This window comes from Scyliorhinus torazame, chromosome 1 (genome assembly GCF_047496885.1).
Source record: "Scyliorhinus torazame isolate Kashiwa2021f chromosome 1, sScyTor2.1, whole genome shotgun sequence".
Lineage (NCBI taxonomy): Eukaryota > Metazoa > Chordata > Chondrichthyes > Carcharhiniformes > Scyliorhinidae > Scyliorhinus > Scyliorhinus torazame.
Window position 1 is genome coordinate 30,158,027 of NC_092707.1, and position 25,019 is coordinate 30,183,045.

Genomic DNA, 25,019 nt, shown 5'->3' on the forward strand with positions numbered 1-25,019 from the left:
TTGAAATTGTGTGAAATACATAGGTAAAATTAAATGACAAAGTTTGGAAGTATCAATTGGATCTGGGCTCAGAAATGATGATATAATAATAATCGCTTATTGCCACAAGTAGGCTTCAATGAAGTTACTGTGAAAAGCCCCTAGTCGCCACATTCCGGCCCCTGTTCGGGGAAACTGGTATGGGAATTGAACCCGCGCTGCTGGCATTATTCTGCATTACAAGCCAGCTGTTTAGCCCACTGTGCTAAACTAGCCCCATGATATAAGTTGTATAGCTCACTTGCAATCACTGTCACTTCTCGCTCAATAGACTAGTAGTTGAGCAAGTTAATACAGGGCTTTTGTTAAATCTGAATTCCACAAGTTAGTGCTTGTCAGACTTATTAAGGGAGATGATTAGAGAAAACATAACAATGGTTATATTTTGAACATTCAGAATTGCAGAGCACTAATTTTTAAAGTGCTGTGACTGCGAGCTTTGATTTGATTCCCTAGGTCCCAGAGATGGCTTTACCTACAATCCCATCCAGGTGGAGTAGCCGGAGTCGAGTGCTGGAACAGCACATTGTTCGTCAGCGGGATCAGGAGGAGCGCCTTCGCACGCAGTGGGAGCTGCACCATCAGTACCTCAAAAAACATGATGTCCGGAGCAGTAAACAGGCGCAGTGGAGTTCAAGACAGTCTTACCAGCAAAGGTAGAAAACAAAAGTCTTTGTTTTTATTAGGAGACCACCTGCTAGTGAGAACATGGAGTTGGGCATCTCTTTGAGTTAGGGGTAGCAAAGATGTGTGTTTAAAAATGGGTAATGACATAGTAGATAGTTGGTCTGTATTCAGTATTTTATCTTCTTTTCAAGTGGAGCTGACTGTTGCTGGGATATGATAGCAGAGATCTAGAGGACCTCTATTGTTCATTTAGTATGCCTAGGAAATGAATGGGCAATTCTAACTTCGCCAAGTCGCAACCAAGCCAATGTTATTAAGTTTCCTTGAAGCAGTAATGAGCGAGAATTCATAAGTGTCACCACCAAGAACCAGGGTGACTCCTTTTCTCCGCATAGTCAGGGTTCTGGACGGGGTTCTGGAAGGGGAGGTCGTGTCTCACTAACTTGATAGATTTTTTCGAGGAGGTCACTAAGATGATTGATGCAGGTAGGGCAGTAGATGTTGTCTATATGGACTTCAGTAAGGCCTTTGACAAGGTCCCTCATGGTAGACTAGTACAAAAGGTGAAGTCACACGGGATCAGGGGTGAACTGGCAAGGTGGATACAGAACTGGCTAGGCCCTAGAAGGCAGAGGGTAGCAATGGAGGGATGCTTTTCTAATTGGAGGGCTGTGACCAGTGGTGTTCCACAGGGATCAGTGCTGGGACCTTTGCTCTTTGTAGTATATATAAATGATTTGGAGGAAAATGTAACTGGTCTGATTAGTAAGTTTGCAGACGACACAAAGGTTGGTGGAATTGCGGATAGCGATGAGGACTGTCTGAGGATACAGCAGGATTTAGATTGTCTGGAGACTTGGGCGGAGAGATGGCAGATGGAGTTTAATCCGGACAAATGTGAGGTAATGCATTTTGGAAGGGCTAATGCAAGTAGGGAATATACAGTGAATGGTAGAACCCTCAAGAGTATTGAAAGTCAAAGAGATCTAGGAGTACAGGTCCACAGGTCATTGAAAGGGGCAACACAGGTGGAGAAGGTAGTCAAGAAGGCATACGGCATGCTTGCCTTCATTGGCCGGGGCATTGAGTATAAGAATTGGCAAGTCATATTGCAGCTGTATAGAACCTTAGTTAGGCCACACTTGGAGTATAGTGTTCAATTCTGGTCGCCACACTACCAGAAGGATGTGGAGGCTTTAGAGAGGGTGCAGAAGAGATTTACCAGAATGTTGCCTGGTATGGAGGGCATTAGCTATGAGGAGCGATTGAATAAACTCGGTTTGTTCTCACTGGAACGAAGGAGGTTGAGGGGCGACCTGATAGAGGTATACAAAATTATGAGGGGCATAGACAGAGTGGATAGTCAGAGGCTTTTCCCCAGGGTAGAGGGGTCAATTACTAGGGGGCATAGGTTTAAGGTGAGAGGGGCAAAGTTTAGAGTAGATGTACGAGGCAAGTTTTTTACGCAGAGGGTAGTGGGTGCCTGGAACTCACTACCGGAGGAGGTAGTGGAAGCAGGGACGATAGGGACATTTAAGGGGCATCTTGACAAATATATGAATAGGATGGGAATAGAAGGATACGGACCCAGGAAGTGTAGAAGATTGTAGTTTAGTCGGGCAGTATGGTCGGCACGGGCTTGGAGGGCCGAAGGGCCTGTTCCTGTGCTGTACATTTCTTTGTTCTTTGTTTGTTGTTGTTCTGGCATTATTAATAATAATCTTTATTATTGTCACAAGTAGGCTTACATTAACACTGCAATGAAGTTACTGTGAAAATCACGATTGCTGTTCAAGCTACGAACAGCAAAGACAGTGTGGAGCAAGGATCAAATCTCTTCCTTCTCTGACCTGTATGCCCTTGTATTTAATTTTACAGTAAAAATCTAGTGTCAGGGCCATATAATTCATTGTAACTCAATCTAACAATAATTCAAGAATTTATTTTAAATTAATTAACTGGTGCTTAAATGTCACTCAGCGGGGTGCAGTGCTCCAACTGTGAGATCTGGCAGATCTGTGACGCTTCCAGCGTTCCAATCGACTACATCTGCAGCAAGTGTAACCAATGGCAGCTCCTCGCAGACCGCGTGGTTCGGTTGGAGCAGTAATTGGATGCACTTAGGAGCATGCAGGTGGCAGAAAGCGTCATAGATAGGAGTTATAGAGACGTGGTCACACCCAAGGGCAGGCAGACAGATGGGTGACCGCTAGAAAGGGCAGGCAGTCAGCGGAGCAATCCTCTGGGGCTGTCCCCCTCTCCAACAGGTATATCGTTTTGGATACTGTTGAGGGAATAGCCTATCAGGGGAAAACAACAGCAATCAGAACAGTGGCACCACAACTGGCCCTGTTGCTCAGCAGGGGAAGGCAAAGTGCAGGAGAGCGATAGTTATGGGGGACTTTATATTAAGGGGCACAGATAGGCGTTTCTGTTGACGTGAAAGAGACTCCAGGATGGTATGTTGCCTCCCTGGCGCCAGGGTCAAGGATGTCTCTGAATGAACACAGGACACCCTGAAGGGGGAGGGTGAACAGCCAGAGCTCTTAGTACACATAGGTGCTAACAACATAGGCAGGAAGAGTGATGAGGCCCTGCAGAAGGAGTTCAGGGAGTTAAGCTAAAAAGCAGCACACCTTGGGTTGTAATCTCAGGCTTATTCCCTGTGCCATGTGCCAGTGAGGCGAGAAATAGGAGGATAGTGAAGCTAAACACGTGGCTAAGCTGGTGGTGGAGGAGGGCTGGTTTCAAATTTTTGGACCATTGGGATCTCTTCCGGGGCAGGTGGGACCTGTACAAGAAGGACAGGTTGCATCTAAACTGGAGGGGCACTGATATCCTGGCTGGGAGGTTTGCTAGATTCACTCGGGAGGATTTAAACTAGTATGGCAGGGGTTGGGAACCAGAATATGAGCTTAGAAGGTGTAATAACTGAAGGGGAAATAGAGAACCAAAATAACAGAACAATATCATCCTCGGGCAGAGGCAAAAGGTGACAAGTGTGAAACGGGAGGTGGTCAATGCAGGATTGAGGGTGTTGTACCTAAATGTGCGCAGTATGCAGAACAAGGTAAATGAGCTTGTTGCGCACATTGTAATTGGCCGGTACGATGTTGTGGGCATCACAGAGACATGGCTGCAAGGGGATTAGGATTGGGATCTACATATATAAGGGTTGCATTGTTAGTAAGGAATGAAGTGAAATCGATAGCAAGGAGCGATATAGGATCAGAAGGCAAAGCATCTCTGTGGGTAGAGTTGAGGTATCGCAAAGGTAAAAAGACCTTGCTGGGAGTTAAGTACAGGCCCCCTAGCAGTAGTAGGATGTGGAGCAGAAAATAAATCAGGAGATAGAAAAGGCATGTAAAAAAGACAATATTACAATAATCATGGGGGGCTTCAAAATCCAGCTGGACTGGGAAAATCAGGTTGGTAGTGGATCCCAAGAAAAGGAATTTGTGGAATGTCTAAGAGATGTTTTTTTTCGAGCCGCTTGTGACAGAGCCTATTAGGGAGCAGGCAATTCTGGATTTGGTGATGTGCAATGAGGCAGACTTGAATAGGGATCTGAAGGTGAAGGAACCCTCGGAGCAGTGACCACAATATGATAGAATTTACCCTGCAGTTTGAGAGGGAGAAGCTGCAATCAGATGTCAAAGGGAGGTCATGTCTGACAAATCTGTTGGAGTTCTTTGAGGAAGTAACAGGGACGTTAGACAAAGGAGAACCAGTGGACGTGATTTATTTGGATTTCCAGAAGGCCGTTGACAAGGTGTTTAATAAGTTAAGAGCCCATGGTGTTAAGGGTAAGATCCTGGCATGGATAGAGGATTGGCTGACTGGCAGAAGGCAGAGAGTGGGGATAAAAGGGTCTTTTTCAGGATGGCAGCCGGTGACTAGTGATGTACCTCAGGGGTCGGTGCTAGAACCACAACATTTCACAATATACATTAATGATCTGGAAGAAGGTGCTGAAGGCACTGTTGCTAAGTTTGCAGATGATACAAAGATCTGTAGAGGGGCAGGTAGTATTGAGGAAGCAGGCGGCTGCAGCAGGACTTGGACAGGGTAGGAGAGTGGGCAAAGAAGTGGCAGATGGAATACAATGTGGAAAAGTGTGAGGTTATGCACTTTGGAAGGAGAAATGGAGGCGTGGACTTCTGAATGGGAAGATAATTAGGAAATCAGAAGAACAAAGGGACTTGGGAGTCCTTGTTCACAATCCTCTTAAGGTTTTTAAAAAAAAAAAAAATTTATCAAACGGTTTTCATAAAATATCAATAACAAAATGAAAAAGAAACCCAACAGGGTTAAGTCCAAAACACAGTCCAGAACACCCCCCCCCCCCTCTCCGAGTTGCTGCTGCCATTGACTAATGTCTACCGCTCTGCCAGGAAGTCTAAGAACGGTTGCCACCGCCTAAAGAACCCTTGTACCGACCCTCTCAAGGTGAATTTCACCCTCTCCAACTTAATAAACCCCGCCATATCGTTGATCCAGGATTCCACGCTTGGGGGCCTCGCATCCTTCCACTGAAGAAGAATCCTTCGCCGGGCTACCAGAGGCGCAAAGGCCTGAATTCCGGCCTCTTTCGCCTCCTGCGCTCCCGGTTCCTCTGCCACCCCAAATATTGCGAGCCCCCAGCCCGGCTTGACCCTGGTTCCTACCACCCTCGACACCGTCCTCGCTACGCCCTTCCAAAATTCCTCCAGTGCTGGGAATACCCAGAACATATGGGTGTGGTTTGCTGGGCTCCCTGAGCACCTAACACACCTGTCCTCACCCCCAAAAAACCGACTCATCCTTGTCCCGGTCATGTGTGCCCTGTGCAGCACCTTAAACTGTATGAGGCTGAGCCTCGCGCACGATGAGGAAGAGTTCACCCTCCCCAGGGCGTCTGCCCACGTCCCGTCCTCAATTTCCTCTCCCAACTCCTCCTCCCACTTACCTTTTACCTCCACCACCGAGGCCTCCTCCTCCTCCTGCATCACCTGGTAAGTTTCCGAGATCTTCCCCACTTCCACCCACCCCCCGAGAGCACCCTGTCCTGTACTGTGTATGGCCGTAGCTGCGGGAATTCCGCCACCAGCCGTCTGGCAAATGCCCTTACCTGTAGTACCTGAAGGTGTTCCCCGGGGGGAGCCCGTACTTCTCCTCCAGCTCACCCAGGCTCGCGAACTTCCCATCCACAAACAGGTCCCCCAACTTTCGTATCCCTGCCCTGTGCCACCCAGCAAACCCTCCACCTGTTCTTCCTGGGGCGAACCGGTGGTTCCCCCGTAGTGGGGTCCCCGCCGAGGCCCCCACTTCCCCCTCCCCCCCCCTGTGCTGCCTCCACTGCCCCCAAATTTTGAGGGCAGCCACCACCACCGGGCTCGTGGTATACCTCCTTGGAGGCAGCGGCGCCAGCGCCCCCAGACTCGTACCCACACAAGATGCCCCCTCCAGCCTCTTCCAGGCAGCCCCCTCCATCACCCACTTGCACACCATCGGCGTATTGGCGGCCCAGTAGTATCCACAGAGGTTGGGCAGAGCCAGTCCCCCCCTATCTCTACTCCGCTCCAGGAACACCCACCTCACCCTCTGAGTCCCTCGCCCCCACACAAACCCCATTATACTCCTGTTAACCCGTCTGAAAAAAGCCTTTGGGATAAACACAGGGAGGCACTGGAACAGGAGCAAAAACATTGGGAGCACCGTCATTTTGATTGACTGCACCCTACCCGCCAAGGACAGTGGCAACACGTCCCACCTCTTGAACTCCTCCTCCATCCGCATAAAGTGACACCCTATGCTCCTCCCCACCACGCACCAACCCCCTCCAGTTCCTTGACTCCCTCAGTGCCGTAGCCAGGGGTTCAGTCGCCAGTGCGAAGAGCACGGGGGTAAGGGACACCCCTGTCTCGTCCCTTGGTGCAACCGAAAGTACTCGGACCTCCTCCTGTTTGTGGCCACACTCGCCATCGGGACCTCATACAACAGCCTAACCCACCTGACAAACCCCTCCCCAAACCTGAACCTCTTTAGCACCTCCCACAGGTACCCCCATCCTACCCTATCGAAGGCTTTCTCCGCGTCCATCGCCACCACTATCTCCGCCTCCCCCTCCCTCGCCGGCATCATGATAACGTTCAAAAGCCTCCGCATATTCACGTTCAACTGCCTCCCCTTCACAAACCCCGTCTGGTCTTCATGGATGATCTGCGGCACACAATCCTCAATCCTCTGGCTAAGACCTTTGCCAGCACCTTGGCACCTACATTTAGCAAGGAAATCGGTCTATAAGACCCACACTGCAGGGGATCCTTGTCCCGCTTCAGAATCGAGGAGATCAGTGCCTGGGACATCGTCGGGGGCAAGGCCCCCCCCCTCCCTTGCCTCATTGAAGGTTCTAACTAACAGCGGGCCCAACAGGTCCATATATTTTTTATAGAATTCGACCGGGAAACCATCAGGCCCCGGTGCCTTCCCCGCCTGCATGCTTCCTATCCCTTTGATCAGCTCCTCCAGCCCAATCGGGGCCCCCAATCCCGCCACCAGTCCCTCTTCCACCTTTGGAAACCTCAATTGGTCCAGGAAGCGGCCCATCCCACCCTCCTCCCGTGGGGGCTTGGATCGGTACAATTCCTCGCAGAAGTCCCTGAAGACCCCATTGATGCCAGCTCCACTCCGCACCACACTCCCTCTCCTGTCCTTAACTCCCCCGATCTCCCTAGCTGCGTCCCGCTTCCAAAGCTGATGCGCCAGCATCCGGCTCGCCTTTTCCCCATACTCATAAATGCCCCTGGGCCTTCCTCCACTGCACCTCCGCCTTCCATCAGCTCTCCCCTCACCACCGCCTTCAGTGCCTCCCAGCCTCCCATACCATCCCCACTCGGACCTCCCCGTTGTCGTTGGTCTCCAGGTACCTCTCTATACTTCCTCGGACCCGCTTGCTCACCTCCTCGTCCGCTAACAGCCCCACCTCCAAGTGCCACAGCGGGCGCTGGTCCCTCTCCTTTCCCATCTCCAAGTCCACCCAATGCGGGGCGTGGTCCGAAATGGCTATTGCCGAATACTCAGTATCCTCTATTCTCGCTATCAACGCCTTACTCAAGATGAAAAAGTCGATTCGGGAATAAGCCTTAAGGACATGTGAGAAGAATGAAAATTCCCTAGCCCCCGGCCTTGCAAATCTCCAAGGGTCCGCCCCTCCCATCTTGTCCATAAAACCCCTCAGCACTCTAGCCGCCGCCGGAGCGATCTGGAGCGATCCAGTGCCGGGTCCAGCACCGTGTTAAAGTCTCCCCCCATTATCAGGCGCCCCCACTTCCAAGTATGGGATCCGACCCAACATACGCCGCATAAAACCCGCATCATCCCAGTTTGGGGCATACACATTGACCTCTCTCCCTGCAACTTACCACTTCCCATAATGTACCTGCCGCCATTATCTGCCACAATGCTCGACGCCTCAAACGACACCTTCTTTCCCACCAAGATCGCCACCCCTCGATTTTTGGCATCCAGCCCCGAGTGAAACACCTGACCTACCCACCCTTTCCTCAATCTTACCTGGTCTGCCACCTTCAGGTGTGTCTCCTGAAGCATAACCACATCCGCCTTGAGCCCCTTCAGGTGTGCGAACACGCGGGCCCGCTTAACCGGCCCATTCAGTCCCCTTACATTCCAGGTTATCAGCCAGATCAGGGGGCTATCCGCCCCCCTCCCCCGCCGACTAGCCATGACCCCTCCTCGCCCAGCCACGCGCCCGCACCCGGCCCGTTCCCCACCGCGGCATACCCCCGTCTCGACCCCCCCACTCACTCCAGCTCCTCCTCGACCATAGCAGCAGCAACTCGATCCCCCCCCCCCCCCCGGGCTAGACCCATCCTAGCTGATTTACTCCACCCATTGCACTTCCGCAAGTCAGCTGACCCCGGCCACTCCCGCCTCTCCTTCGACTCCTCCCATCGTGTGGCACACCCTCCTCTCCAGTCCCCATCCATAGGTTCTCCCCCTCCCCCTTCTGTTCTAAGCGCGGGAAAAAGCCCGCGCTTTCCACCTACCAGGCCCCGCCACCTCTGATGCAGCTCCTTTTACAGGCCCGGTCCCCTCACCCCTGACTCGGGCCTCCCCCTCCCCGTGGGGCCCCATCTCACCACCAAGAGCCCCAACCCAACCAAAACAGTGCCCAACCCACCCCAGCCACCCTCACCGACCCAAAAGAGAAAAAACGCAAAGAAAAAGAAACCCGGAGCAATACAAAGGCCCCCCCCCCCTCGAAACAAAAATAAACATAGCATATCAACCACAGTCCCCAATTGCCCATCCCGACCCTCAATCTGTGTCCAACTTCTCGGCCTGAACAAAGGCCTACGCCTCCTCCGGAGACTCAAAATAATGGTGCCGGTCCTTGTAGGTAACCCACAGTCGCGCCGGCTGCAACATGCCAAACCTCACCCCCTTCCTGTGCAGCACCGCCTTCGCTCGATTGTACCCGGCCCTCCTCTTCGCCTCCTCTGCACTCCAGTCTTGATATATCCAAACCTCCGTGTTCTCCCACCTGCTGCTCCTCTCCTTGGCCCACCTGAGCACACACTCCCGATCGACGAACCGATGGAACCTCACCAGCACCGCCCGCGGAGGCTCGTTAGCCTTGGGCCTCCTCGCCAGCACTCTATGGGCCCCCTCCAGCTCCAGGGGCCCCTGGAAGGACCCCGCTCCCATCAGCGAATTCAACATGGTGACCACATAGGTCCCCACGTCCGGCCCCTCCAGACCCTCCGGGAGGCCCAGAATCCGCAGATTCTTCTGCCTCGACCGATGCTCCATCTCCTCGAACCGCTCCTGCCATTTCTTGTGGAACGCCTCGTGCGCCTCCACCTTTACCACCAGGCCTAAGATCTCGTCCTCGTTGTCGGAGATCTTTTGTCGAGCCTCGTGGATTGCCACTCCCTGGGCCGTCTGTGTCTCCAGCAGCTTATCAATAGAATCCTTCATCGGCTCTAGCATGTCCGTTTTAATCTCTCTGAAGCAGCGCTGGATACCCTCCTGCTGCTCCTCCGCCCACTGCATCCACGCTGCTTGGTCTCCGCCTGCCGCCATTTTGTCCTTCTTCCCTCGCACCTTCTTCGGGTCCACCACCACCTTTTTTGTCGCCCCGCTCCTAGTTGAAGCCATATACTGACGGGGAGCTGTTGTAGACTCCTTCCCACACCGGGCAACGTCGAAAAAGTGCCATTGGGGGCCCTGAAAAGAGCCCAAAAGTCAGTTTTTGCAGGAGCCGCCGTATGTGCGACTTAGCTCCGCATAGCCGCAACCGGAAGTTCGATCCTCTTAAGGTTAACGTGCAAGTTCAGTCGGCAGTTAGGAAAGCAAATGCAATGTTTGCATTCATGTCGAGAGGGCTAGAATACAAGACCAGGGATGTACTTCTGAGGCTATATAAGGCTCTGGTCAGACCCCATTTGGAGTATTGTGAGCAGTTTTGGTGCCTGTATCAAAGGAAGGATGTGCTGGCCTTGGAAAGGGTCCAGAGAAGGTTCACAACAATGATCCCTGGAATGAAGAGCTTGTCGTATGAGGAACGGCTGAGGACTCTGGGTTTGTACTCGTTGGAGTTTAGAAAGATGATGGGGGATCTTATTGAAACTTGCAGGATACTGCATGGCCTGGATAGAGTGGACGTGGAGAGGATGTTTTCACTTGTAGGAAAAACTAGAAGCAGAGGACACAATCTCAGACAAAAGGGACGATCCTTTAAAACAGAGATGAGGAGGAACATCTTCAGCCAGAGGGTGGTGAATCTGTGGTACTCTTTGCCGCAGAAGGCTGTGGAGGCCAAATCACTGAGTGTCTTCAAGACAGAGATAGATAGGTGTTTGATCAATAAGGGGATCAGGGGTTATGGGGAGAAGGCAGGAGAATGGGGATGAGAAAATATCAGCCATGATTGAATGGCGGAGCAGACTCGATGGGCTGAGTGGCCTAATTCTGCTCCTATGTCTTATGGTCTAATGGTATCAGACATGATGGTGTATTTACCCACTGAGCCAGGTGCGTAGCTATTTAATACATTTTATTAAGGACCATTGTATGGGATGGGTTACATAGTCGGTTCAAATTCTCTTTGAAACCCAAGTTCAAATTCAGCCAATATTGTCATGTCTTCTAAAACTAAAGACAGTTTCTCTGAGAAAACATGTGAGAATGTGCCAGTTGAGAATGGGTATTAAGTTTGGAAATTGTGTGCAAGACTACCAGAGCTATTGGACCAGAACATTGTGAAGTGGATCATTTGTTTCTGGCTGTGAGGAGGGAACATTTAGTCACTTTCCTTTTGTTGGCAGCATGGCAGCATATCACCGGGACCGGCAGCAGCAGGAAAAGTTGTGTAATCTGGAGCAACGACGGAAAAAGCTGCAGCTCTTACTGCAAGAGGAACAAGATCTCCTTGAAGAGGAGCTGCGGGAACTGAAGATGGATGCAGGTTCTCTCATCCAGGATGCAAAGGAGAAGACTGAGGAACTGAAATCTGCCCGTGAGGAGCGCAGAAGAAAGGTAGGAATGGGTTTGGCTTGGAGATCCAGGTGGTCTAGATAAATCGCCAACTGGTGTGAATTGAGTCCCGCAGACCAGGAAGGTCTCTGGCCTGTACCAAGTTAGCTGTTCACAGTCAGACAGAAGTTGGGGCACAACAGTTACAATTGGCATCAGCCGGTGGAGTGGGTTGGGCAGGGAAATCGGCCAGGTGGCCATGGCAGATCCAGTTGACCATGCTGTGAAAGTGGTGTGCCTGTGCATCAGGCTTGGTTGTTATACTGTCATGATAGAATACCCTGGTGACAGTCTCTGTCAAGGTGTATACTTTGAGGATTGTAAGTGGTAGTGTATTGCAGGTTGGAGGTACACACTGTAATTGAATCAATGCATTCATAAAGAATAATGGATACCTGGGAGGAAGTTACAGCATGTAACCTAATCTGTGCATTTAAGCATATGGAATAATGGATGCCAAGGAGAGTGTTACTGGTTGAAATATGATAGAAGATCTGTGATACTCTGAAAGCCTCTTCAACAACAACACTTTGCATTTGTATAACACCTTTAATGTGGTTAAAACACCCCAAAGACGTTCATAGGAGTGCTATCAAACATAATTTGACGCACTGTAGTATGTCATATGCACATTTCAACTACACAAAAGGCCTCACACTTGAAATAACGTAATTTAGGTATTTGTGGCAGGGTTCAGTAGCAGGTTGGATCATTATGCTGATTTTTCTTTTCTATCTTTTTCTTTATTTCTCTTAAGAAGACAATGATCCATGCCAAGGGGAGCCATGATAGAGAAGAGTCACTTGTTGAATTACAAGCTCAGGAAGGTGTACATTTCTGCAATTCCATTCATGTTTAGTTAATTACACTGTAACTTCTCTAGTCTGGAAATTCAAAATCCAGAAACACCAGTGGCGGAATTCACCGTTCCTGAGAAGCCGGGGCCGGATTCGTGGACTTCCACAACAGCAAACTTGGCGCCGCACCTGGACCAATTCAGCGACTGTTGAGGGGCTAGCATCGGCACCATGTGGAACACAATCGATTCCAATGAGAAACGGTGCCAGATCTGCGATTGTAACTCAGGAGGCTGAAAAGCTGCAGTAACATATACACACTACACTCCCCACACACACCATCCCAAGATGACAGCGAGGAGAGCCGCACCAAGGTTCATGGACGCCGAGCTTGAGATGTTGCTGGACGCCATGGAGGACAGGCTGATGACCCTGTATCTCGGTCCGGGAGGGAGGCTGCCAGCCACTGCCGTTCGCCGTGCCTGAGCGCAGGTGGCAGGGGCCGTCAGTGCCATGAGCAACACTGTCAGGACCAGTAATGCAGGATAAAACTGCACAATCTCCTCGGTGGCCAGGGTGAGTAGGTAGTACTGTGCCCCTGACACCAGCCCACGTCCCACGCACCCTTGACCTTTCCCTCCCACCCGGACGGCGGCCGATCATCCACCATGCACCACACCCCGGCACCCATACTAGCTTACATGGCCGGGTACCCTGGCCACAGAAGCCACCAGCTACCCACCCCCTGACTGCATGCATCAGACTGTATCAAACTGTCTAACCCCCCCCCCCCCCCCCCCCAAAAAAAGGAGATGGCTGCCCATAACCAGCAGGAGCGGGAATTGGAGGCAATCAGAGTGTTTTGTGCGCGTTAGCCCTGGCGCACACGTGGCTGCCCGGGCCACCAGGATTGGATTTGTTTATTGTCACGTGTACCAAGGTACAGTGAAAAGTATTTTTCTGCGAGCAGCTCAACAGATCGTTAAGTACATGGGAAGAAAATAAAATAAAATAAAATACATAATAGGGCAACTTGTAACATTAACCCTAAGAAGATATACAATGTAACTACATAACACTGGCATCGGATGAAGCATACAGGGGTGTAGTGTTAATGAGGTCAATCCATAAGAGAGTCATTTAGGAGTCTGGTAACAGCGGGGATGAAGCTGTTTTTTAACATAGAACAATACAGCGCAGTACAGGCCCTTCGGCCCACGATGTTGCACGATGAGTCTGTTCATGCGTGTTCTCGGACTTCTGTATCTCCTGCCCGATGGAAGAAATTGGAAGAGTGAGTAAGCTGGGTGGGAAGGGTCTTTGATTATGCTGCCCGCTTTCCCCTGGCAGCGGAAGGTGTAGATGGAGTCAATGGATGGGAGGCAGGTTCGTGTGATGGACTGGGCTGTGTTCACGACTCTCTGAAGTTTCTTGTGGTCCTGGGCTGAGCAGTTGCCATACCAGGCTGTGATGCAGCCAGATAGGATGCTTTCTATGGTGCATCTGTAAAAGTTGGTAAGAGTTAATGTGGACATGCTGAATTTCCTGAGGAAGTATACGCGCTGTTGTGCTTTCTTGGTGGCAGCGTCGACGTGGGTGAACCAGGACAGATTTTTGGAGATGTGCACCCCTAGGAATTTGAAAATGCTAACCATCTCCACCTCAGCCCCGTTGATGCTGACAGTGGTGTGTACAGTACTTTGTTTCCTGCAGTCAGTGACCAGCTCTTTAGTTTTGCTGGCATTGAGGGAGAGATTGTTGTCGCTGCACCACTCCACTAGGTTCTCCATCTCCCTCCTGTATTCTGACTCGTCATTATTCGAGATCTGTCCCACTATGGTCGTATCGTCAGCAAACTTGTAGATGGAGTTGGAACCAAATTTTGCCACGCAGTCATGTGTGTATAGGGAGTAGAGTAGGGGGGCTAAGTACGCAGCCTTGCGGGGCCCCGGTATTGAGGGCTATTGTGGAGGAGGTGTTGTTGTTCATTCTTACTGATTGTGGTCTGTGGGTCAGAAAGTCGGGGATCCAGTTGCAGAGTGGGGAGCCAAGTCCTAGGTTTTGGAGCTTTGCTATGAGCTTGGCTGGGATTATGGTGTTGAAGGTGGAGCTGTAGTCAGTAAATAGGAGTCTAATGTAGGAGTCCTTGTTTTCGAGATGCTCTAGGGATGAGTGTAGGGCCAGGGAAATGACGTCTGCTGTGGACCGGGTGCGGCAGTGTGTGAATTACAGTGGATCAAGGCATTCTGGGAGTATGGAGGTGATGCGCTTCATGACCAACCTCTCGAAGCATTTCATTACGACTGAAGTCAGGGCCACCGGACATAGTCATTGAGGCACGTTGCCTGGTTATTCTTTGGTACCGGTATGATGGTGATCTTCTGGAAGCAGGTGGGGACCTAAAGATATCCGCGAACACCGCTGCCAGCTGGTCCGCGCAGGCTCTGAGTGCACGACCAGGGATCCCGTCCGGGCCCGTCGCCTTCCGAGGGTTCTCTTTCAGGAAGGCCGATCTGATTTCGGAAGCTGTGATGGTGGGTATGGGTGAGTTATGGGCTGTTGGGGCACTCAACAGCGGATTGTTGGTTTCCTGCTCGAACTGAGCATAGAATGCATTGAGTTCTTCGGGGAGGGGTGGCTGCTTCTGGAGATACTGCTCGGCTTCGCTTTGTAGCCCGTTATATTGTTTAGTCCTTGCCACAACCACCGAGAGTTTGCCTGTGACTCTAGATTGGTTTGATATTCTCTCTTGGCATCTTGGATGGCTTTGCGGAGGCCGTACCTGGATTTCTTGTATAGGTCAGGGTTGTCTGACTTGAACGCCTCAGACCTGTCCTTCAGTAGGGAGTCAGTCTCGCGATTGAGCCATGGTTTCCGGTTGGGGAACGTACGGACTGCTTTCTTTGGCACGCAGTCGTCCACACATTTGCTGATGAAGTCTGTGACGGTGGTGGCATACTCAGTTAAATTCATTGCTGAGTTCTTAAATATGGACCAGTCCACTGTCTCTAAGCAGCCACGTAGGAGTTCTTCTGCTTCCTCGGACCAGCACTGCACGACCTTCTTCGCTGGATTCTCCCGCTTGAGTGTCTGCTTGAATGCCGGGAGAAGGAGAACCGTGTCTTATGATCTGATTTCCCAAAGTGTGGTCGGGGGATGGAACGGTAGGCGCCCTTGAGTTTTGAGTAGCAGTGGTCAAGAGTGTTGTCGCCCCTGGTGGGACAGGAGATGGGCTGGTGGAATTTTGGCAGTACACTCTTGAGATTGGCCTTATTGAAGACTTCGGCCACGATGAACAAGGCCTCCGGTGTTCTGTTTCGTAGTGTTTATAACTGTGTACAGTTCGTCCAGCGCCTTCCTCACTTCTGCCTGTGGTGGGATGTAGAACTCTGTGATTTTTAAAAAATTTAAAACGGATTTGTAACATTTACAGAGAAAAAGGAAGGCCATATACTTCTCTGCTCTCCTTCCCGGCTCTCTCTCCCCCCCCCCCCCCCCGCCCGAGGCTTGACCTGCCAGGTCCGCCCTGCGCTTGGCCCCAGCCCGCCCCTTCTCTCCCTGGTGCCCCCTGACCTACGCTAGCTACGCTGACCCCTGCACTTGGCGCCTGACTGTCTCCCGCCCAATGCTCGGGCCCTCCCCCCACACACCAAGGACCCATTAACCTGATTGTATCTCCCCGTGCCCTTTCAAGTCCCTTAACCAGCCCCTAGCCCATCCCCCCCCCCCATCAGAAGCCCCGATCACCCGCCAAAAGATACCAAGTGCAGGCCCCCCCCCTCGTTGCAATCTCCCAAAATCACCCTAAGCAGTGCGCCCTCCAGCCCCCGCTCTCTGTCCAGGCTGAAAACAATCTTAAATAAAACATTACAGTACAGGATAATTTAACAGACCGCCGTCACACAAAAGCTCTGTGAGCCCAGAGTCCTTTAGTTCAAGTCCAGCTTTTAATAAAAGTCCATTCCTAGTCAAAGCAAGCTAGGTTAACAGACCACCGCCACTGTAGAGCACTGAAAAAACTAAGTGCCCGTTAGTTCAAGTCCAGCTTCTTCTCTTTAATGAAGGCCCAAACCTGTTCTGGTGTCCCGAAGTAGTGATGGAGTTCCTCAGACGTATCCCAAAGCTTCGCAGGATACAGCATTCCAAACCTCACCTGCTTTTTGTAGAGGGCTGCCTTTACCTTGATGAATCCTGCACGCTTCTTGGCCAGCTCCGTTCCCAAGTCCTGGTAGATGCGCACCTCGCAGTTCTCCCATCTGCTGCTCCTCTCCGCCTTGGCCCTTCGCAGCACACGATCCCTGTCGGCAAGCCGGTGAAAGCGAACCACCAAGGCCCTCGGTCGGTCGCCCGTCCTGGGCTTCCTTGCGGGGGCTCTATGCGCCCCATCCAACTCCAGGGGTGGAGGGAAAGTCTCCGGTCCCATCAGCGCCCCGAGCATACCCATCACGTATGCACCCGCATCCGATCCCTCACAGCCCTCGGGGAGGCCAACGATCCTCAGGTTCTGCCTCCTGGCTCTATTCCCCAGCTCTTCAAGCTGCTCCTGCATCCTCCTCTGGCGGGAGTTCAGCTCCTCCACCTCGTGCTCCAGCTCCGTTACCGTGTCCGCCTTCCTGGAGAGCTTCACCTCGACCTCCCTTAGCGCCTTCTCTCGGACCGCCTGCACCTCGACCATTCAGTCCATCACCGCCCTCATCGGGTCCAAAGTGTCCCTCTTCAGTTCGGTGAAGCAGTTCCTAAAAAACTCCATCTGTTGCTACCTTGGCCAGTGAGCCTCCGCTCCCTGGTCCCTGCCGTCCGCCATGCTTCGCCGCCCGGTCTGGGGTCCCCGCTGCTCTTGCTTCGATCTTTGCCGCTCCACTCGACCACTTCTGGTCCAACTGTCCATACCCCGGGTGGAAAACCTCTTCCTTTCGTCGTCTCCATCGATTCAGGTCGTCAGGTCCCGAAATAATCCTGTGAAACAGGTCTGTTTGCCCATCGTGGGCGGGAGCAATCCGACCTGCGACCTGCTTCCTCGAGGGCGTCACCGGAAGTCAGAACGCTGAGATAATGGCTGAAGTGAACTCACGTGGAAGCTAGTATGGGCGACACTTCACGGCAAGGTATTCCAGGTCCGGGAGCAGTAGGTCGCCACATCCAAGCACCAGGACGAGTTGAGGAGGAGACAAACCCCTCCACCCTTTGCTTTGCCTGATGACGCCAGGGCCTGATGAGATCTACCCCAGAATACTGAAGGAGGCTGGAGAGGAAATTGCTGTGGCCTTGACAGAAATCTTTGGATCCTCGCTGTCTTCAGGGGATGTCCCGGAGGACTGGAGAATAGCCAATGTTGTTCCTCTGTTTAAGAAGGGTAGCAAGGATAATCCCGGGAACTACAGGCCGGTGAGCCTTACTTCAGTGGTAGGGAAATTACTGGAGAGAATTCTTCGAGACAGGATCTACTCCCATTTGGAAGCAAATGGACGTATTAGTGAGAGGCAGCACGGTTTTGTGAAGGGGAGGTCGTGTCTCACTAACTTGATAGAGTTTTTCGAGGAGGTCACTAAGATGATTGATGCAGGTAGGGCAGTAGATGTTGTCTATATGGACTTCAGTAAGGCCTTTGACAAGGTCCCTCATGGTAGACTAGTACAAAAGGTGAAGTCACACGGGATCAGGGGTGAACTGGCAAGGTGGATACAGAACTGGCTAGGCCATAGAAGGCAGAGGGTAGCAATGGAGGGATGCTTTTCTAATTGGAGGGCTGTGACCAGTGGTGTTCCACAGGGATCAGTGTTGGGACCTTTGCTGTTTGTAGTATATATAAATGATTTGGAGGAAAATGTAACTGGTCTGATTAGTAAGTTTGCAGACGACACAAAGGTTGGTGGAATTGCGGATAGCGATGAGGACTGTCTGAGGATACAGCAGGATTTAGATTGTCTGGAGACTTGGGCGGAGAGATGGCAGATGGAGTTTAATCCGGACAAATGTGAGGTAATGCATTTTGGAAGGTCTAATGCAGTTAGGGAATATACAGTGAATGGTAGAACCCTCAAGAGTATTGAAAGTCAAAGAGATCTAGGAGTACAGGTCCACAGGTCATTGAAAGGGGCAACACAGGTGGAGAAGGTAGTCAAGAAGGCATACGGCATGCTTGCCTTCATTGGCCGGGGCATTGAGTATAAGAATTGGCAAGTCATGTTGCAGCTGTATAGAACCTTGGTTAGGCCACACTTGGAGTATAGTGTTCAATTCTGGTCGCCACACTACCAGAAGGATGTGGAGGCTTTAGAGAGGGTGCAGAAGAGATTTACCAGAATGTTGCCTGGTATGGAGGGCATTAGCTATGAGGAGCGGTTGAATAAACTCGGTTTGTTCTCACTGGAACGAAGGAGGTTGAGGGGCGACCTGATAGAGGTATACAAAATTATGAGGGGCATAGACAGAGTGGATAGTCAGAGGCTTTTCCCCAGGGTAGAGGGGTCAATTACTAGGGGGCATAGGTTTAAGGTGAGAGGGGCAAGGTTTAGAGTAGATGTACGAGGCAAGTTTTTTACGCAGAGGGTAGTGGGTGCCTGGAACTCGCTACCGGAGGAGGTAGTGGAAGCAGGGACGATAGGGACATTTAAGGGGCATCTTGACAAATATATGAATAGGATGGGAATAGAAGGATACGGACCCAGGAAGTGTAGAAGATTGTAGTTTAGTCGGGCAGTATGGTCGGCACGGGCTTGGAGGGCCGAAGGGCCTGTTCCTGTGCTGTACATTTCTTTGTTCTTTGTTCTTTGACGCGGTGCGGTCCGCCCGGTGAATTGAGAAGCCTTCAGGTTGTATGGCACAGTCCGGTGAGGCGGGGGTGAGCCATGTCTCTGTGAAACAGAGCACACAGCAGTCTCTTACTTCCCTCTGTTAGGTAAGTCTAGCGTTAAGTTCATCCAGCTTGTTTTCGATCGCTTGGACGTTTGCCAGGAGTATGATGGGGAGAGGGGTCTTGAAATCGCATTGCTTCAGTCTAACCTGTAGACTGCCGTGTTTCCCTCGCTTCCTCGGTCGTCGGCTGCGGCTGGATGGTCCTGGGGTCCGATGGGAGAAGTCTGACCTTGTGGAAGGTAGGTGGTTGCGTCTGGTGAGGTCCAGGGCGCTGGCGGGGTCCAGAGTCATAGAGTCATAGATGTTTACAGCATGGAAACAGGCCCTTCGGCCCAGCTGGTCCATGCCGCCCAGTTTCTATCACTAAGCTTGACCCACTTGCCTCATTTGGCCCATATCCCTCTATACCCACCCTGCCCATGTAACTGTCTAACTGCTTTTTGCAAGGACAAAATTATACCCTCCTCTACCACTGCCTCTGGCAGCCCATTCTTGATGCTCACCACCCTGTATGTGAAGAAATTTCCCCTCTGGTCTCTCTTCTATCTCTCTCTTCTCACCTTAAACCTATCCCTCTAGTTCTAGACTCCTCTACCTTTGGGGAAAAATGTCGACTATCTACCCGACCGGGCCTACTTCAAGACCCGACCCGAGGAGGGATCAGGATTTATACCCTGGCTTGGTGGTAACGGTAGAGTGGGTGATATGCCGGGCCAGGTGAATGCAGATTGTGGTTAAATACAATTTTGTTGCTACTGATGGCCCACAGCACCTCATGGATGGCCAGTCTCGAGTTGCTAGAACTGTTCGAAGTCTATCCCATTTTGCATGGTGGTAATGCCACACAACACGATGGAGGGTATCCTTAATGTGAAGACGGGACTTTGTCCAACAAATCAAAGTGAATCCCAGGTGCCGAAAAATCTGAGTTCTGCTGCCCGAAAGCTAGCAGAGTGTTCTATTTTGTAACTTTTGAATTTCTTACTTCCTCTAAGATAGATGTCCATTAAGCATCCATGGGTCAGAATGGTAACAACAAAAATAAAATAAAGGGGGGGTGGAAAAAGAGAATCAACAGGAAGGGCCCTTACAATGGGGAGAACTGTGTTTTCGTTCAGGACGGTGGAGAGTCTCTGGAATGCACTTCCTCAAAAGGCAGTGGAAGCAGAATCTTTGAATTTTTTAAGAGTGAGCTGGATAGATTCTTGATTAACAGGGAAGTGAAAGGTTACCGGGGGCCAGCAGGGAAAGTGGGTGCAGTTACAATTAGATCAGCCATGATCTAATTGAATGACAGAGCAGACTCGAGGGGCAGAGTGGCCCTACCCCGAATTCTTATGTTGGTACGTATGTACTATGAGCTTGGACATTTACTTACAATTTCTGAAAAAAAACCTCTACATTCTGCTCAGTTGCGAATTTCAACACCCGTCTGCAAAATATCGTAGATTCCTCAAACATGTCAACCTCATGGACCAGGGCGCTGGTTACGTTTACGGGGTCGCGTCCGGCAGGATCCCGGGTGCTGGTTGAGGTAGAGGGGTTGCTGGGGGGGCATATTTGCGATCCAGATGGGTCCCGGCATTCTGCGGGCATGGGAATACCTTGCAGCGCGTTCAGGTCCCCGCGTGGGGTCTCCGCCATTTTGGGGGTCCTGGGTCGTGGGCAGGAGCTTCCTGAGGCATTTTGGGCTGGGTCCCGTGGACTGTTCCCTCCACGGGCGCTCCTGGGGTCGGGTCTTGAAGTAGGCCCGGTCGTCGCTGGGGGTCGGGTCCGGAGCTCCGGGGACTGGGCCGGATGATCCGGGGGCTGGTGTCGGTTGTTAGGCTGGGTTGGGAGCTCCGAGGTCCAGGTCGGCTCCACATCGAGGTCGGGGATTCACTTCCGGTTTGGGCCCGATCCGCTTCCAGGTTGAGGAGGTCACGTCGAGTCAGGTTAAAAGCACTCCACGGGCCTCGGAGGATATTCAAGCCTGCAAGAAAAGATGAAAGAGAGAGGTTAATAATAATGTTAGTCTTAGAATTAAATTTTAAAAAAGTTAGAACGATTGTAAGTTAAGTAAAAGGTGGTTCTGTTGGGGAGAGCTCGCAGAGAGTCGTCTCACTCCGGCGCCATATTCTGGAGGTCCTGTCCATCGAGCCCTTTCCCTCATATTCTCCTCGTCAGATGAGGACTGGCATTCATCCTCCTCCTCCAGCACATTGCCCCTCTGCTGCGGGATGTAGTGGAGGACGCAGCAGGATGCCACGATGTGGGCGACCCTCCCAGCGCCATACTGGAGGGCTCTTCCAGAGCGGTCCAGGTACCTGAATCACATCTGGATTGGATTGGATTTTGTTTATTGTCACGTGTACCGAGGTACAGTGAAAAGTATTTTTCTGCGGGTAGCTCAACAGATCATTAAGTACATGAAAAGGAAATAAAAGAAAATACATAATAGGGCAACACACGGTACGCAATGTAACTACATGGCATCGGGTGAAACATACAGGGGGTAGTGTTAATGAGGTCAGTCCATAAGACGGTCGTTTAGGAGTCTGGTAACAGCGGGGAAGAAGCTGTTTTTGAATCTGTTTGTGCGTGTTCTCAGACTTTTGTATCTCAAAGAACAAACAAAGAACAAAGAAATGTACAGCACAGGAACAGGCCCTTCGGCCCTCCAAGCCCGTGCCGACCATACTGCCCGACTAAACTACAATCTTCTACACTTCCTGGGTCCGTATCCTTCTATTCCCATCCTATTCATATATTTGTCAAGATGCCCCTTAAATGTCCCTATCGTCCCTGCCTCCACTACCTCCTCCGGTAGTGAGTTCCAGGCACCCACTACCCTCTGCGTAAAAAACTTGCCTCGTACATCTACTCTAAACTTTGCCCCTCTCACCTTAAACCTATGCCCCCTAGTAATTGACCCCTCTACCCTGGGGAAAAGCCTCTGACTATCCACTCTGTCTATGCCCCTCATAATTTTGTATACCTCTATCAGGTCGCCCCTCAACCTCCTTCGTTCCAGTGAGAACAAACCGAGTTTATTCAATCGCTCCTCATAGCTTATGCCCTCCATACCAGGCAACATTCTGGTAAATCTCTTCTGCACCCTCTCTAAAGCCTCCACATCCTTCTGGTAGTGTGGCGACCAGAATTGAACACTATACTCCAAGTGTGGCCTAACTAAGGTTCTATACAGCTGCAACATGACTTGCCAATTCTTATACTCAATGCCCCGGCCAATGAAGGCAAGCATGCCGTATGCCTTCTTGACTACCTTCTCCACCTGTGTAGCCCCTTTCAGTGATCTGTGGACCTGTACTCCTAGATCTCTTTGACTTTCAATACTCTTGAGGGTTCTACCATTCACTGTATATTCCCTACCTGCATTAGCCCTTCCAAAATGCATTACCTCACATTTGTCCAGGTTAAACTCCATCTGCCATCTCTCCGCCCAAGTCTCCAGACAATCTAAATCCTGCTGTATCCTCAGACAGTCCTCATCGCTATCCGCAATTCCACCAACCTTTGTGTCGTCTGCAAACTTACTAATCAGACCAGTTACATTTTCCTCCAAATCATTTATATATACTACAAAGAGCAAAGGTCCCAGCACTGATCCCTGTGGAACACCACTGGTCACAGCCCTCCAATTAGAAAAGCATCCCTCCATTGCTACCCTCTGCCTTCTATGGCCTAGCCAGTTCTGTATCCACCTTGCCAGTTCACCCCTGATCCCGTGTGACTTCACCTTTTGTACTAGTCTACCATGAGGGACCTTGTCAAAGGCCTTACTGAAGTCCATATAGACAACATCTACTGCCCTACCTGCATCAATCATCTTAGTGACCTCCTCGAAAAACTCGATCAAGTTAGTGAGACACGACCTCCCCTTCACAAAACCGTGCTGCCTCTCACTAATACGTCCATTTGCTTCCAAATGGGAGTAGATCCTGTCTCGAAGAATTCTCTCCAGTAATTTCCCTACCACTGAAGTAAGGCTCACCGGCCTGTAGTTCCCGGGATTATCCCTGCCACCCTTCTTAAACAGAGGAACAACATTGGCTATTCTCCAGTCCTCCGGGACATCCCCTGAAGACAGCGAGGATCCAAAGATTTCTGTCAAGGGAAATCTCCTGCTCAGGATGCCGAAGCACTGCTCAATCACTCACATGGTCCCTGCGTGGCGTTGTTGTAGTGGGTCTCTGCGTTGGTCTGTGGCTTCCGGATAGGCGCATCAGCCACGACTGCAGCGGATAACCCCTGTCGCCCAGGAACCAACCGCCAGCCGGGGATACCCCTCGAAGAGACCGGGTATCATTGAGTGTGCCGAGTTGAAGGTGTCATGCACACTGCCTGGGTATCAGGTGCAGGCGTGCATGATGCGCATCTGATAGTCACACACCAGCTGCACGTTCATCGAGTGGAACACCTTTCGGTTTGTGTAGAGCGGCCTGTCATCGGCAGGTGCTCGTAAGGCGACATGCAACCTGTTGATCACCCCCGGACCAAGGGCATCTCTGTGATGGCGGTGAACCCCACTGCCCGGGCTCGGTCCACATTGAAATAGATGCATTGTCCTGACTGGGCATATAGGGCCTCCGCCAAGGCGCGGGTGCACCTGTGCAGCGAGCTCTGAGAGATACCAGACAGTTACCCACTCGGCGCCTGGAGGGAGCTCGTGACGCAGACGTACTTGGCAACTTTCACCTTGATTGCCATCGGGAGCGGGTACCCTCCCCTATTCCCCCACGGTACCAGGTATGCCATCATCTGGCAGATATGTCGCACTGTTCCCCTGCTCAGCTGAAGTCTTCTATGTAATGCCCGGTCTGACAGGTGAAATGAAATGAAAATCGCTTATTGTCACGAGTAGGCTTCAATGAAGTTACTGTGAAAATCCTCGAATGGCAGGCGTTGCCGATGCACGCCTCCTTTGCACCTCCTCCTCCTCAGCCTGTTGGGCTGCCGGCTCTCCATCCTCAGCGATGCCTCCTGTTCCTCTGGGGCAGGCACTGCTGCTGCCACTTCCTCTCCCTCGAGCAGTTCCATCTCGTACAGCCACAGTGCGTCACCCAGGGCTGTGGCAACTAAGAAATAGGAAGGCCGCCATTGCTGGTTGAATTCCAATATCCAGTGTCTGCAGGGGGTGAAAGGCCAACATGTTAGCATAGTGCATACCCCCGTGCCCAACCAGATTCAACGTGATTCACAGTGGCCCTGGTTGGCACTGTGGACTCTACCCCTGGCTCCGATGGCACGTGGTACTGTGGGGCCTCTGGCCCTGGTGCCTATCCCTGCTGCCAAGGGGTGCTGTCGGCTGTTGCTGCCCTTGCCAGTGGTACGCTCCACGGTCCCCGTCCAGTGCCCCTATAGGGGCTACTGGGGGCATTGCCCTTGGGTGGGCAGCATGATGCTCTGATTGTGGCTGGTTTGGGGGGGTGTGGTGTGAAATCCCAAGTTTCTTTACCCGTCAGTCTGGCCTCAATAAAAGTCGAGATGGATTTGCAGGTACAGCATTAGTTATTTTATTTAGCTTGCAAGCTTTCCTCAATTCTCAGGAGCACAAAGCACATCCTGCTTCGTAGACTTCTGGAATCAAGTGAGGCTGTAGAACAAAGGAGTCTGTACTGATACATTCAAATGGCATCAAGTTTCACATACACGATTCCCATAGGTCATCCTATATCCCTCCTGACCTGTTGATATATTCTGATTGGCTCACTTCCAATCCCTTCCTCTGGCCCCTATTACCCAGCATCCTTTTCTCCTCCTTTGGTGGACACACCTCTTCCTTGCTTTGCCATGCGGTCTGAAATCCTTTGTCTGTGAACTCACCAGAATTAGACTGGCCTACCTCTACATTACATTAACTAATATCTCTAAAGTAACTATTTTATATCACATTCGTCAGTGGTATAGCGGAGGGTGGGGTGGGAGGTGGCTGGGGTGCAGGTGTGGGAGCACCCATACTCTGCAGAACTAGGGGCCACGGTGGGTGGTCAGTGGGGTGTGCAGCAAGATGGCTGCCTTGTAGGCCGTGGCAGTGGCTGCCTCAGTTCCCTGGGTGAATCACCCCAGTCCCCCCTCCCCCAGCCTGCCCAGTGTCCAGCCCAGCCAGGGTCATGCCTCTCTGTGCCCAACTTCCTCTCTCTCCCTCATCAGCCACGGCAC

At 51.4% G+C, this 25,019-nt stretch overlaps 1 protein-coding gene across 1 annotated transcript in view; it reads left to right on the forward strand.

Annotated features, from left to right (window-relative positions):
* Positions 1–25,019, forward strand: part of tchp (trichoplein, keratin filament binding) — a 62,080-nt gene that overhangs the window by 13,958 nt on the left and 23,103 nt on the right. Inside the window, exons 2-3 of the mRNA XM_072479980.1 lie at positions 496–695; positions 10,998–11,208. Of these exons, the coding sequence (XP_072336081.1) occupies positions 505–695; positions 10,998–11,208 (402 nt within the window). The 5' untranslated portion in view covers positions 496–504. The remainder of the gene's footprint in view (positions 1–495; positions 696–10,997; positions 11,209–25,019) is intronic.